Below are 16,335 nucleotides of genomic sequence, written 5' to 3'. Positions count from 1 at the left end.
TATATGTATATATTTTATGCTATAATATCTAGCAAATGTATATATTATAAATTTACATATCACATACATATGTACATATTTGTCTATCTATATCCATATTTGTGATATTTTATGGAGTGATGTCATGAAAGGCATTAGGAAGTGCCTTAAAAACAAAGGCAAGTGGGAGAGGGTATAGATTTGTTCTGTTCTGTTTAATCTCTTAGTTCTCTTACTTCATTTTGGCCTGAAAATCAGGACATCAAAACTCTCTTTGTATGAGGAATTAGCATGGCGATTGCATGGGGTTGTGAATTTTTAATTTTTTTTAATGCTTTTGAAAGCTCTCCTGTCAAATTTAGAACTTTGTGATACAATGAAAAGACAGCTGTGAAGGTAGCTGGCCAGCTCCTTCATAGGAATATCATTTTCACATGGTCTAGCTTTGAATCCAAGGGAAATAGCACTTTTCTCCTTTTATTAATTAGTACCTTTAATAGGCACTTTCATTAATCAACATGTCTTGAGAAAAGCTGGTCTCTTTCCATAGAGCTGAATAAATCCTGCTGTGTGGGGTCCTGGTAATGGTGCTGAGGCTTATGATTTTGGAATGTGTTACAAGGAATTAGAGATATGAAAGAGAAAAATCAATCTCAGCAGCCAGAGGCTTTTTTTATTCTTACTAGAGCTTTAAAAAATAATAAATAACTTAAATATGCTAATTTCCACCAAACTTTCTTATATATCCAGCTTTTAGACTTAATCATCACAGGAGGTAGCATCACATACAGTGTCTGTTCGAATCATCCCAACATCATTTTGACCAACTAGCAGCTCACCAAATGGGACTTTATACCTCCCAGATCAGAACCTGCCCAAGAGTGTATAGCAATGTCATTTATAAATGAGCTCCTTAAGAATTCAGAAACAGCAATGCCATTCTTATTAGAATAGCACTAACACTCTTAAGCCCAAGTTTATATGTTTAACAACCATGAGACAAAATTAAATATTCAGGTTATTTTCTATACATCTTCCAGCAGCCAGATGTTTGGAACTATGATTACAAAACAACCAGATGATTGACTGAAAATGTAAGTGTTTGTCATGATATTTGGCATGGTGTTAACACAGCTTATGGTGAGGAGTGTATTTTTGGAGCTGTTTCACTCATCTCCCAATGAAGTAGGTAGTCTAGCAGATTTTTAAAGTTGAAAAAAGAAACGCTTTCAAGAAAAGCCATACCATTTTCAGTTAAAGGATATGTGTTTAAAAAAAGGATACATTCATTATTGAACATATTTTATTCAGATTATTTAATTGTCTATACTTCAAAGGGATCCTAAGATCACCAAGATCACTAGCTGTTAAAAATGTCCATGTTGGAGTTCAGAGAGGAAGAAATATTTGAGTTTGTGACCCAAGAATTGTTGCACCATACCCACATTAATGATCACCAACCTCTCCTTCACACATTAATTCCTCATCATATGACAGTCTGGGAATTCCTCACCCTGCTGCTGTCTATAACTCTAGGAATGTATGGCATAGTCTATCACCATTGTTGAATTCAGGTGGACTAGCTTTGTTTAAGATACAATCTCTCAGTACCTTTGTTTCTTCATTGTTAAAATGAAGACAGTAGTATATGGCTTTTATAAGGTTATATGAAAATTAAATAGGATAATAATTGTAAGTGCGTAATAATGTGCCTAGCACATACTAAGCAGAATATTCAGTAACTTAAAGTGGTTCCTGAAGTAGAGGGTCAAATGTAGTACTTTCATATTTCAAGTTGTCATAAGCCCAGTTCACTTTTTCTTAAGTTTACTTATTTTTGAGAGAGAGAGAGGGATTAGGGACAGAGAAAGGGGGAGACAGGATCTGAAGCAGGCTCTGTGCTGAACAGCAGAGAGTCCAATGTGGGGCTGAAACTCAAGAACCATCAGATCATGATCTGAGCTGAAGTCAGACACTTAACTGACTGAGCCACCGAGGTGCCCTGAGCCCAGCTCAGTGCTGTCCCACACCTGCCACTTTACCCTATTCACAGAAGGTGGTTCTCCACTCATTGTCACAGATTCCTTAGTTCATCCAGTGTGTCATAGAGCAGTTGTGGTTAGTAACACAGATACTTGCATTTAATGATACGTTATCGTAAGTTAATGTGGGCATGACTTTGCTTTCCCAACTAGGTTGTACTTTGGAAATTTTGATACACTTTGCCATATTATTCTTTCTTCTTCTAATATCATAATTTTTGCCTTTACTAATCCATTCAACAAACATTCATATTTATTTTCAAGTGTATGTAGGCCCCTGGAATATAGAGAAGTGACCAGACAAAGGTCCTGGATGTCAGCTCTAGCAAGGAGACACAGAAAATAAACCATCAACTAAATAGATAATGCTTTTCACTAGGGTGTTGGGAATAGTTGTGTTATTTTTCCCATTTTTTAAATTTTATTTTTGAGAGTGGGGGGAGGGACAGAGAGGGAAGAGAGAGAGAATCCTAAGCAGGCTCTGCACCATCAGTGCTAAGAATGAGTGGGGCTCAATCTCAAGAACCATAAGATCATGACCTGAGGTGAAATCAAGAGTCAGATGCTTAACCAATGAGCCACCTAGGAACCCCTATTTCTGCTATTTAATACAATAGGAACTTCAGTAAAGACCTAAGGAAGATAGGGAATAAGTTAGGCAGATATCTGGGGGGAAGGGAGTTCTAGACAGAAGAACAGCAAATGCAGACCTCCTGAGGGAAGAACATGCATGACATGTTGGAAGCACAGCTAAAGGACCACAATGTAGAACAGAGTGTCCTGGAGCAGAATGGTAGCCGGTAAGGTCAGAAAGGCATCAAGGGACGAGATTACATAAGATCACTGGCCAGTATCAGGATTAGAGTTTTCATATGAATGAAATAGGAAATGAAGTAGGAAGGGGTGTTGATGATCCGATTTAAACTCTAAAAAGTTCCTTTTGTTTATTGTAGAGAGAGTACACCATGCTACAGGGGTCGAGGGCAGAAACCAGAGACCCTTAGGCAATTGTAAGAATCCAATTACAAAACAATGTAATTATTATATATTCATTTACTATTCTGCATGATGGCTATTCATGAATATACTTTTATCATCCTTCCTAAGTCACAGATTTGTACAGGTCAGCATTTCCACATATTGATATTTTTAGATACTAGAATTCTTAACACAGAAAAATGTTTTTTTGGTGCCTGAGGAGTGCAAAACTAAATTATCACCACTTTGCATCCTTCTTTCACCCCTCCTCACACACCTGCCTCACTCTGCCACACCCTGAATATCTTTCTTTCTTCCAGAATTCCTTCCTAATACAGTGTACACATGTCAGGCAGTATCTCTTTCTATTATAAAGGGAAAAAAGCAAACAAATGAACTAGAGTGGGTGTGAAGAAGAAAGAAGAGGTAGAAAGATAGAAGACATAGTCCTTATTCTTAAGGAAATGTGTGTTTGAACAATTATGTATATTTGGTATAATTGTCTCATAGATCACCTTACAACTATATGTACTTTATATAAATATAAATATCATGATTAGGAGATGGAATGCCATTCGTAGGTCTTGCTTTCCCAATTTGTAGAATTCCACTTACAGTAATCTCAGTTATTTAAATTTTAACTAAGTAGAGTAATTTGAGAATATTTCCACAAAAATCCAAGGAAGGAATACCAAAAAAAAAATCTTTTTTTGTTTTTGTTTTCATTTGAGTCTCATTCAAGGGTTTTCCTAATATATGTCTTGAAAAGTTTTGGATTGGGACCAAATACTATTATGAAATATAGTTATTCAAGCAAGGAGACATAAAAGTTCCTTTTTCCTTTTTCATTTTTCACAGTGAAGATGTTAAATTCTGTTCCTTGATGATCCCTGATATGCCAGAGCAGAGGAATAGTGCTTATGCTAAGACCAGGAGTTATAACCCAGATTTGGTCTATGAAAGCTTTAGTATCTAAAGGCCAGTTAATCTCTGTGGTCTTCCAGATACTCCCAAATAAAAGTAAAGCTGTTCCTGCCTCAAGGGAAAGGAAAATGCCAGGCAGAGTATTCGAAATCAGACTTTCATGGTAAAATGCCCATTAATAATTAATTTTCTGCTTCCTTTAGAATAGGATAGGTTAAGTAGTTGGTCACATTTAGTAAATAAGAAATTACTTGCAGTAATTTCTACAACATCCTGATCATCTTTCCATTTCTGAAACCTATTTTAAAAGTCTTTGATCTACATTATGAAGGCAAGGACATTGAATATAGAAATATAAGACTTGATTATGAATTCTGCTTGGTTACCCGCTAATAGTGTGGCTTGGGCAAGTCATTTAACCTGAACATTGAATTTATTTTTTAGAGATGAATTGGGCATAGCAATCCATACCCCACAGAGTTGTAATGGGCATCATATAGGATAATATGTGAAGGCATGAATACAGAGGTCACACAATAAACACTTGATGAACCCGTATATTAAATACAAGCATTGTAATGTTCACAGACCTAGTAGTGGTAATTCAGTTTTCTACCCTATACTTGTAGACACGTGATCTTTTGAAATGGGAAATATGTCCCCTCTGTCTTTTTTCTTCATATCATTAAGAATGACAATATACCATAATTGTTTAATTATATCATTAAAGTGAGTTTTATTTTCTTCATTAATTATATAAGGAAAAGCTTTTCAATTAACAATGACCTTTATGACTTTACTAGCTTGGATTCTGTAGATGGAGAAGCTGACTGCAAATTAGATTCTGCAGAGTACCTTGTTCTTTATTTTTTCACCCACTGATTAGTTTTATACAGTTGGCAGAAGCCTACCCTGTTGCATTCAGCTTGCAATTTTGTAGCAATCTCAAATACTGTGTTCAGTTCCCCAAGGTGTTCTGTAGAAATGCTGTCAAACTATTTCGATGTATGTGTATTTTCATCCTGTGGCTGTGCTTTGTACTCATTTAAGAGAACTAGTCTTTAATTTGTATTAGAACATTTTCAAGATGAAACATAGAATTCCAGGCCTCAGCAAATTCACTGACATATGACCACAGCCTCCTTCTGTTGTAAATCATAATGTCTGACTTCTATTAGATACAAAGCTATATTTTTGAATCTTTTTATAGAATATAACTTTGAATAAATGGCTTTAAAATTGGCCTTAAAATCTACTAATTGCCACCAGGCTTGCTATCATCATCTGGCTCTAGTTTACCTTTCTGATCTCATCTCTCATGCCACCTACCCTATATCCCATACAATTTGTACTTCCTTGAAATGACTTTCTCTCACCTGCTTCTGGTGTTACCCACATATGACCTCTGTCTAAATGTCATGTCTCCTGCTCCTTTCCTCTTTATTCCAGGCATTTCCTGTTCCATGAAACCTTTCCCTATGCCTCCAGTACCCTTTCTGAGTCAAGTGACTCTTTTGTACTTTGTGCCTGATTTAATTAAATATTCTTTCTATGTATAGTATTGATTAATTTGCTCGATTGTCTTCCTTACTAGACTAAAAGTGTTAGAGAGCAAGAGTAATATCATTTTTAAATCCATAAATGGTAGATGCTTCATAAATGTTTGTTGGATAAGTGGATGCTTCCTAGAAAGACTATGGTTGGTTTATTGAAAAGACAGCAAAAATTTGCTGCTAAACGTACCATATGAGCCTTGTCTCATTTAATTATAACAGCAATATTATCAGTAAAATGCGGTTTATAGTTTCAGAGTACAAGATTACTGCTCTGCAAATGATAATTTAAAAAGTTGACATGATATGGTACTATTCTATGCTTTCTCTCTAGTATCTAGTGCATTATATTAGAATTGGATTTGGTTAAAACAGCCAACTCATGGACCTTTTTCTACTTATAATTTCAAAGAAAAAAATGTTTCAATGTTGATAACTATTACTTGAACTAATTTAACTTAATTTAAATTTACTCATCATCCAGACAGAATGAAAAAGGATTTTGACTGGCTTCAAGTTAAAATGTGTGCATGTCAACATACACACACACACACACACACACACACACACACACACACACACATACATTTAAAACAAAACAAAACTGTATGCAGGTATTATTTCACATTTACATTGGGGAGGAAAGATGTACCAGTGTGTTTATATGTTCATATCTTCTGCATTAATGTCTGATGTTTGCATTCGATGCAGCACTATAATTCAGCATGAGGAAATGCACTCAGAACAAAGATAATGTTGTCTTTCATTTTCATTTTGATTAATAGTGTTCTGTCTCTGGTAATTTGTAGGTGTTATTTGGAAGATGGAGCTTCAAAGGGTGCCTGGCTGAACCGGTCAAGTATTATTTTTGCGGGAGGTGATAAGTGGTCAGTGGATCCTCGAGTTTCAATTTCAACATTGAATAAAAGAGACTACAGCCTCCAGATACAGAACGTAGATGTGACAGACGATGGCCCGTACACGTGTTCTGTTCAGACTCAACATACACCAAGAACAATGCAGGTGCATCTAACTGTACAAGGTATGCATTTCTGTAACTGTTATATTGTGAAGGACCATTCTTATAACAGTGTTCAGCATTTAGATATCAAAACGACTGAGTAGTAACTGACGTCGTTGAAAGATATGTTGTCATTATCATCAGGGATTTATGTTCCTCGATTCCATTAAGTGTAATGGCTATTACAGACATACAGATCCCCACTTACAGATCAAAATTATCCATTAATACCACATTATGATTTTTTTGTGTAAGATTCACTTAGTGTCTTCCTTTGAGAACCCATGATAACTCTTTGAGATAACTCTTTGAGAACCCATGATTGATATAAAATAAACTTAATCTTTGTTAACCCATGATGGATATATTAAAATATTAGAACTTTTTAAATATGTATAGTAACTCTTTACAAATAATCCTCCAGACTTCTAACACTCTGCCTCAATACAGATTCTGCCTACATTAATTCAAATCACAATGGAAAGAAACAGACTTCCAGAATTACTTTATTTAAATATAGAGTAATTGAAAAAACATGGTACACAATTTGTTATCCTTTGATTTACTTTCAGAAGATCATAAATCATTCTAGCTAACTTACAATTTCTAAATACAAACTGACTCATCAAGCTATTTTATTTTTCCTGCATACTAAAATGTAAAACCATATTTATCCCCAATATAAATACTTTTTAATAAAAATGCAATTATAATGCTAGTAGAATAGAAAATGTATATTCTTGCCCTTTTACATTATTTCCTTGTGCTTTACAGATTAATCATGTGTTTGTTGCATAGAAAGGCTGTGGATCTCAAAATGACATTGCAGCATTTCTAAGTAAAATTTATAACAAATTATATGATAATGTGGTGCCATGAATGCATGTTTTATTCCTAATAGGAAAGCTGAGTGAGCAAGTTAGTTGTATTACCTCTCCATTTATCCTTCAAAAATTCAACAGTAGGTATTAATTTAGGTATATGGCTTACATCTGGAACTTTATTAACTTACACCTGGAACTTTATCTCCTCATATAAAGGTAAACATGAATCCAAATACAATTTCAATTATTAGTATTTTAAATTTGTGGTGAAGTTTAAACATACTAATTAAATAATTAACTTTCAGGAGTTAAATATAAGTCAAACAATTCAGTGAATTTCCTCAATGGTTTTTCTTTTACAGACCATTGCACACTGTGGCAATATTCTTTATTTAAAATCACATGAAAATAAAATAAAGTTTTCACTAAAGTCTATCTTTATTCAGATATTATCCAGAGATTCTAGAGGGCAAGGGTTGGTCCAGCTTCAGAAACCAGCATGGGATTACGAGTCAAAAACAGATTCCTTCTTTTATCCAAGCCTAATCTTGTTCTCTTGTTTAGTGCTGTGCCCTTTGACTTGCATTGCTACCTCAAGGACTGCAAAAGATTTTCATTACATGTGAAAAAAGTATACTTGGATAATAATATATTTGAGTCATTGGAGATATAATCATTTTGCCTTTTAATAGGTTTAAATGATGTATTTTGAGACACTAAATATATACTTCTTTCTTCTTTTCCATTCTCTCTTGTTCCATAGTAGGACTGTATTTTTAAACCAGTTTACGGCTATATGGGCCCTGCCCGGGCACATGTTTAATTTTCATAGCATTGCTTTATAACTTTATGCTATGTAGACTGTTTCGCATCGTACAGATTTCTTAAACTGTTACATGCCTTACTATTGCATTCTTTTTTGTTGGCCATTTGATGATGGTGAACTTTTGAACTCAATTTTAGGAAGTGCACTGTGGGAATGCACGTATTGAATGTTTTATTAGTAGAATATTTTGTTCTTCTAGAAAAACAAAATTCATGTTACAGTTTTGAAAGTATGTGTTTGGGTCAAATTAAAAGCTAATAATTTTACAGTATTTATGAACATAATTACTTATTAGAAGTTGATTGACATGTGGGCAGTTTTCCAATTACATTAATAAAGTTCAGGGAATACATTAATAGGCTTGTCAGTCAATTCAAGAACTAAATAAATGTCACAAAAAGTCAACCCCACTTAAGCTACATTTCCTCTTGATGAATGAAAATAAGCCGATATGCCCCTCTCTTCAGTCTTTATATTTCTTACGTTGTCTTCTACTCAGGTATATCTCAATAGTTTTGAAGTGTATGCTCTTTGCCTAACAATTTGTCAAGTCTTTATTCACCAAGATAAAGAAACATAACAACAGAGAGAAGACTGTATTAATCACTGATGTCAAACACACACATTGGCTAGTAAAAACAAAGCTCATCTTTAATTGTTGCAACTNTGCTCCAGGAAGCTATTTAAAAAAAAAAAAAACAAAACAAAAAAAACACATTTTAGAAAGGGGATAATAGAAAGGATACCTTGCCAACACAGACATTGTGCATGGGAAATTTGTCAGTGCTATTGATTTCTTAGAGCTATTAATACCAATGAATGGAACAAAGGGAGAGAAAAAGCACTGGAGTAGGAGTGGGAAAACCTGGATTCCAATCTTGAATTTTCTCTCATGAAATGGGTAGTTATCAAGCCTCTCTAAACTATAGTTTTCACATTTGAAAGAGGAAGACTCAGAAAATCTTAAGGTGCATATCAGTGAAAAACAAAAAGATGACCAAAACAACATAAAGATAAAAACAAAAAACCCTCAACCAATCTACCAACCAACAAGCCAAACAAACAAACAAAAAACAAATTAGACACTGATGATTTGCAAGGGAGAAATGTTATTTAGGTTAAAAAATGAAAAATATTCCATAATACTTGTGCCCTGCTTGCATTGAACACAATGCAAACTAAGTTGTGCACAGCAGTACCTTTCAGTATATACTCTGCAGGTCTGTTCTGTTTATCTCCATGTTTTGCTTTCACCACCATATCTGAACAATGGGTATACTGTTGAAATTTGAAGAATGTGGCAAATTGTAGTTTAACTTCAAGGGCATAAAAATAGATTCAGTAAGAAAATAAAAATACCACTGATAAATAAAGCTACATAAATGCCCAGTGTTTCAATTTATGTGGTACAGAGTTTACTAAGCATAATGTTTCTTGTTCATGACTGTAAAAATGTACAAGGCTGGAGGACTCACTCTGAAGGCTGAGCTCCCTAGTATAGTCCTGTGATGACAGGAATCATGACATGCAAATGCTGCACACTTGAGTATATGATAGAGATAGCTTCTACTTTGAGTCCAAGTCTGAAGTCTAGGTTGTGTATATCACAAAATAGACACTCATACCTATTGTATATTAAACACATATGCACACAATAACTCCTGACCGTACATTGATTACAGCCTATGGGACTATGGACAGAGGATCCAACTAAGACATACCTGGACAGAAACTGAGATAATAAATGTATATTGTTTTAAGCCCCTTGTATGTGTGTGCACACATGCACACACATTACATTTGTGTGCAATGTTTCTCCCTCAACCTGTTCCCTTTCAGGGAAATACACTCTAGATTTTCTCTAGGTAGAGTAGAAGATTTGACTAGCACATAACTCTATGGCCAAAGTACCTTCTTGAGTGTATTTAACTTTCCAGGGTACTCTGATTTCCTCAGTGTAACAGGCTTACCTTGATACCTGGATTTGTGATAGACGGGGTGGCACACTTCCCTTTTCAGGAATGGATTTGCTTTTCTAGCTGCTGGGTTTGCTTTTCTAGCATTTAATGATCCGACCTTTCAGGGATCACCTCAATTGTAGAAAGCTACTTTACCCAAAGTCAAACCTGTCCTAAAGCAACCAATATCTGATGTCTGATTGATGCAGGGGTATAAAGACCCTTCCCTTTCAGCCCTAAGTAGGATGTCTCTGAGGAGCCATTTCGGCTCCAAAACAACAAGCTGTTGAATGGTGCTAGAGCTGAACTTCTGGCTCCGTTCAGTGCCATCTCATTTGTCTTTCTTCTGTAGAGATTTATCACAAAGGTATTTCCTAATAAATATCCTGCACTATAAACTCCATCTCATTTCAGTGTGTGCTTCCCCAAAGATCCCAAACTCTACATATTAACCCCTTGACTCTGGCTTAGTCATTGTTTGGAGAAAGCCTTTGTAAAATGGAAAGACAACACATTCAAACACCATTTATTATTAAACATTCCATTTTACATTGGAAAGGATTTAAAGAGGCTTAGAAAGAAGTAGTACACCAAGATAAATAGGAGAAATTGGAGGCAAAAGATAAGGTAAGCAGAGTAGGATGCAGTCATTGGTGAGGCTAGCACATAAAATTTATGTCATGCTTTTTAAGTAATTTTAAAGCTTGGTAAAATTTTAGTTCTAACATTTGTAACAGCAAGTACACTGAGAGAAACAGGATTAGTTATTCGTTCCATGCCCATAAAGTTAACACATATATTTCTTAGTATCCTGATTCTGTTACTCAGAATGGAGCAGCACTTCTACTGTGAATCAGCCCAGTGAACCACTGTGAGCTGTAAGGAACATCTCAACAGTAACTGTACAGCACTCACAGTGCTCATTCAGAGAATCATTCCTTATAACACCTCTCAATATAACCTGAAGTACAGGGAAGTAAAGAAAGAAATTAAACATCTGAAAGTAAATTCAATACGATGTCAGTTCAATAACAGGAAGATAGCTTTTTGATTATTAGCTTAATCTGTAAGTAAATTTTAGGACCTAGCCTTTCTGAGTCAAACCTCCGCAAATATTATTTCTCTCAGTGGGTCTTTGAATAGGAATTCAGGTACAGATATTTCAAAATTAGACTTGCCAATGAGTGTCTGGAGAGCAATTATTCCACGTGGCCACAAGTATAGAGCTTTATTATTAAAGACCAGCACATCTTAATCTAATGTTAACATTCTTTTTACGAATATTAAAGCCTTGACAAAGTACATAGTGGAAGAGAAAGACACCACACTCTGCCCCACATTGAGCTGATGGGCAATAACACAGCATTATAGATCATAGACCTGCCTTCCTTGAAAGACCCAAAGGGAAAACGAATTATGGTAGTAAAAACATGTCAAAATACCACATACATTAGGAAATTCAAGTTGGTGTTCTGCAATAGTAAACATCTCAAAATTTTTCAATAAGCTAGCAAATGAAACCAAAGAAAAATGATCAGTACTAGGAAAACTCATACAGAGCCCACACATGTCAAAACAGTCATTGCTTGAATGCAGTGATGGCCCAGGACAAGGCCCTGTTTTATTTACGCTTTTTTTATATTGGAGAGATTCAGATTTTACATAGGAACCCAACTTTGGACATGCTGTCAAATACAAAGAAATGATAAAGGTGCAAAATATCAAAATATATATACCATTAAGATTTTTAACATGTAAACAAATAATAAACCACCTGAAATAAAAATGATCCTTAACATAATGAGACTTCATTATCCTATCCAAAGAGTCTTTGGCTATAACTAAAGGAATGTAACTTCATAGTATACTTATAAGATAAATAGTTATAAAATGTAGTCTTTTTAAATAAAAAATATTGAACATAATTGACATAAAACACTATTTTATTTCCAGGCATGCAATATATAATGAGTGTGTAAATATGGTGAAATGATCACCACAATAAGTCTAGTTAACATCCATCACCACACATACATACATGCTTATGGTGATGAGGACTTTTAAGATCTCTTCTCTCAGCAACTTTCAAATGCATAATGCAATATTATTAACTGCAGTCATCACACTGTACATTATATCCCCATGACTGGATATGTTTTATGGCTGGACATTTGTAGATGTTAACACTCTTTATCCATTTTGCCAATCCCCATCATCTTCTTGCTGGCAACCACCAATTATCATCTCTGTATCCATGAGCTCATTTTTTTTTCTTAACATTAATTAATTGGCTTATTATTTATTTATTTATAGAAAGAGTGTTGGGGGAGGAGCAGAGAGAGGGAGAGAGAGAACCCTAAGCAGGGTCTGTGGTGTCAGTGCAGAGCCTTCACATGGGGCTTGATCTCATGAATGGTAAAATCATGACCCGAGCCGAGATCAGGAATCTGACACTTAAATTACTGGGCCTCTCAGGCACCCCAGTTTTGGTATTTTAAGAAAAAACCTAGGAATAATACTTCCCCAAAGTGACTTTAGTTTTTGTACCTGATCCATACCTTTATTATATTAACTATATAACAGACACATTTCTGAGATCACCTTATATCTGATAATAAAACTATATTATCTTCTTATAAGAAAATATTCATCATTTACTACTCTATAAAAAGAGGTTATGATTAGTATCAAGTAATTAAGTTAAAAGTTATGTGGATGGGGTGTAGACATTCATTCACACTCCCTCTATAGGACACTACTACTTATCCTACCATAAATCATTATCTGCTGACCCTAATTCTCATGATGGTGAGTGGCAATAGGAGCCAGAATATACAGAGCTCACCAGAATAATGAGTGTCTGATTACTGATCACTGGCTGAAAAACCATTAAGTTAAATACATGAAGTAAATATATTCTATTAGGCTTTACAGATTTTCCCCACCTTTTGGTAGTAGTAATGATGGAACCCTACCTTAAAACATCCTTTTGTTCTATTTTTATTGGTTTGAAATGTCCAGATTCACAGTTTATGGATAAAGAATTTATAAGCATTTTGGAGCATATATGCATCATTAATTAATAGGACTGCCTTTGTCATCTCTGTGTTCTTTATACAATGGGAAATATTTAATCTGTTGAAATATAGGAGGTAATACTGATATCCAGAAAGATAATGATTTGGAATCAAAACAGTTAGAACAGTTATGCCTCATTTGTGAGACTTTGGAAAAATAAGTCCTTGGAGTGTCATTTGTGATCTAGATTTCAGTAAAAAAAAATTCCCTCAAGTGTACCTTCACAGACATACTCAGGTCCACTCATCTGGACTGATGTGGAACAGGCTTTTGTAAGCACTGAATATTACATAATAATTTAAAAAACTAATACATTTTTCTGGTGGATATTTTTAGTTTTCTTCTTAGAAATTCCAGTATGGCTAGAATACCTGTGGTTACACAGTCATGTGTATCAGGCGAATGCACAGGAAACCATCACTTTAGTTTTATCTATGAGTGTATTGACATTGATTAGGTTATTAATTTAACTACCAGGGTCCATTATTAATTGAACTAATTTTTAGTGAAACCCTCGTTTAAATATAGACAGAATAGACATTTTTCTTCTCTCCTGAATATTCTTTTTTTCTCTTATAATCTTTAGAAAAGTTTTTTCTTTTTCTTTTGTAGTCTCTTAGTCTTTTGGCCATTATTTTTCTGCAAGTGAGGTAAAAGAAGTAGAAGAAAGGGAAGGTAAATTTCAGTGAATAATAGGGTTTTTTTTTTTAAATATTTTCTCAAGTTTAGTAATCATATTTTACTAGCCAAAAATTAGTACATGAAGTTTTATGTATTGGCAATATAAAATCTTATGTTAGAACAGTATTGTAGATTAAAATGGTGCAGAAATCCATAGAGTACTGCTCACTATACAGAGAGGGAATGAATGAGTTGATGGTATTTTCTAATAAAATTTCTAGATGCTATCATTTGCAAATGAAGGAGAAGTGAGAATGAGAGAAAAATAATATTGATAGATATTGTACACTTTTGGTTTCCAGCTGAGTCATCCCTTCTATAGAAGGCACTTCCATGGAAACCACTGAGCTTCATAGTTGGAGGAAGGGGAACAATGTTGGAATTTTAATAAGCATCTTTCTGACTAGGGAATTGTGAAAGCAAAGAAAGTTCTTCTTTACTACTGATTTACTTACCAGTTGGATAATTTTTTGAGGTGTGTCAAGCTAGGGTCAATGAAATCCAAAGATTGTATAGTTTGTGATCTGTGTTGATAAAAAGTAATTCTGCCATGTTTTGTCCTTCTGTTTAAGTTTTGAATCATGTTGGCAAGTGTTAAATAAAAGGATATAGAAGAACTAATGTATAAGAGGTATAACAGTATCCGTTGTTTTGAGACTGAGTAAAGCAGTACTTCATTTTTTTTTTTTTTTTTTTTGGTAATGCACAGTTCAAAATGCAATTTGACAATATACTTTTTTTCTTTCCAGAATTTTGTTTAAATTCAAGTTAGATAACATAAAGTGTAGTATTGGCTTCGGTAGAATTTAGTGATTCATCACTTCCATATAACACCCAGTGCTCATCCCAACAAGTGCCCTTCTTAACACCCAGTTAGCCCATTTCCCCTCCCCCACTTCCCCTCTAACAACCCTCAGTTTGTTCTTTATATTTAAGAGTCTAAGAGTCTCTTATGGTTTGCTTCCCTCTCTGTTACAAAACAAACAAACAAACAAACAAACAGGACACTAGTTAAGCATCCAACTTCAGCTCAGGTCATGATCTTGTGGTTTGTGAGTTTGAGCCCCATATCAGGCTGTCTGCTATCAGTGTAGAACCCACTTCAGATCCTCTGCCCCTCCCATCTCTCTGCCTCTCTCATGTTCATGCTCTCTCTCTCTTTTTCAAAAATAAATAAACATTATAAAAAACAGACAATATTTTAAAGTAATTAATCCTTTAAGCAAGATCTGCTGCTTTAAAAGTCTCTTCAACAATTACTGGATATTTATTCTAATTCTTGAAACACATAGTTTGTAAGTATCTCAAAGTCCAGGCTGATAAAATTTTTATTTTCTTGGTTGTAATTCTGAGTTCTGTATTGTCTGTTGCATTTCAGAATAGTTATATCTGTTGCCTATCTTGAAGTATCTTTATTTTTTTCCTAAAAAACAAAGAAAATAGCTTTGTAAGTAATACATGTCAAATCCCAATGCAATGTACACTATTAGTATGAAAATCTCTTTATAAATAAAAGATTACCAAGCTTTAGCTGGCCTGCTTATTTTGAGGAACCCTGCAAACAACATAAAGAGTCTGGTAAAACAATTTGTCTTCTTGGAAGTCATTGAAATACGATTTGATCTGTGAAATAATTTTACTGTTTACTTCCCCAAATTATGTGGGTAGTTAAGAAATTACTACCAAGACAATTAGGATTTTGCTGTTTTCATTAAATTCTAAATGACATACCCCTTTATAACCTTTATATGTGTAAAATTTAGCAGAGGAGAAAATTTGAATCTGCTAATGATATTGTTTATCTTATGATTGGTAGCAGAACATTAAAAATTAATTATGCATAGTGCCAAGAAGAAAATGGGCGCAGTTAAGGCTGGTGGCAAAGATAGGTTTGCAGAATCATGGAGTGACTCTGTGTCCTTGTATCCCTCTGCCTACACCACTCCACTTCCCATCCCTTCAGCATCATCTGGTTAGTGAACTGGTGGGAGCAGGAGAGACTCAGGAAAGGTAGCACCTACACTAAGCATCAGAACTTTCTCACCCATGCTAGTAGTTTTACATCCAGACCAGTGGTTCTTAAACATTTTGTGGTCCCTTAGCCTGTTTGAAAATCTGATGAGACCTGTATACCTGGTCTCTAGAAAATTGTACATACCATGAACATTTTACAAACCACAACATGAGCAGGATGCTCATGAACTCCCTTGGTCTATGTGTGGGCTCCCAGTAAAAACCTCAGTGAACTCCTTGTGGGTTAGGATTGAGTCTTAATCCTTTTCTTTTGACTCCCAGACATCCAGGAAAGTGCCTGATAAATGTTAGGGACCCAACAGAGATTTATTGGTTGTACATATGTACATACTTCCTTCTCCCTGGCTGCGAGCCAGTCACTTTGCTTAAGCTGTGACTTAATGTATTGATGCTATCTTTAGGGCATAACATCAGGAATGCTGACATAACAGGAAAAA

The 16,335-nt window shown here is 34.8% G+C and overlaps 1 protein-coding gene across 1 annotated transcript in view; it reads left to right on the top strand.

Annotated features, from left to right (window-relative positions):
- NEGR1 (neuronal growth regulator 1) overlaps positions 1 to 16,335 on the top strand; it is an 837,611-nt gene that overhangs the window by 345,487 nt on the left and 475,789 nt on the right. The window contains exon 2 of the mRNA XM_077776416.1: positions 6,286 to 6,518. Coding sequence (XP_077632542.1) covers positions 6,286 to 6,518 — 233 coding nt within the window. The remainder of the gene's footprint in view (positions 1 to 6,285; positions 6,519 to 16,335) is intronic.

The sequence above is a fragment of the Crocuta crocuta genome, unplaced genomic scaffold (assembly GCF_008692635.1).
Source record: "Crocuta crocuta isolate KB4526 unplaced genomic scaffold, BGI_CrCroc_1.0 scaffold342, whole genome shotgun sequence".
In the NCBI taxonomy this organism is placed as follows: Eukaryota; Metazoa; Chordata; class Mammalia; order Carnivora; family Hyaenidae; genus Crocuta; species Crocuta crocuta.
This window is presented reverse-complemented; position numbering and strand designations above follow the sequence as displayed.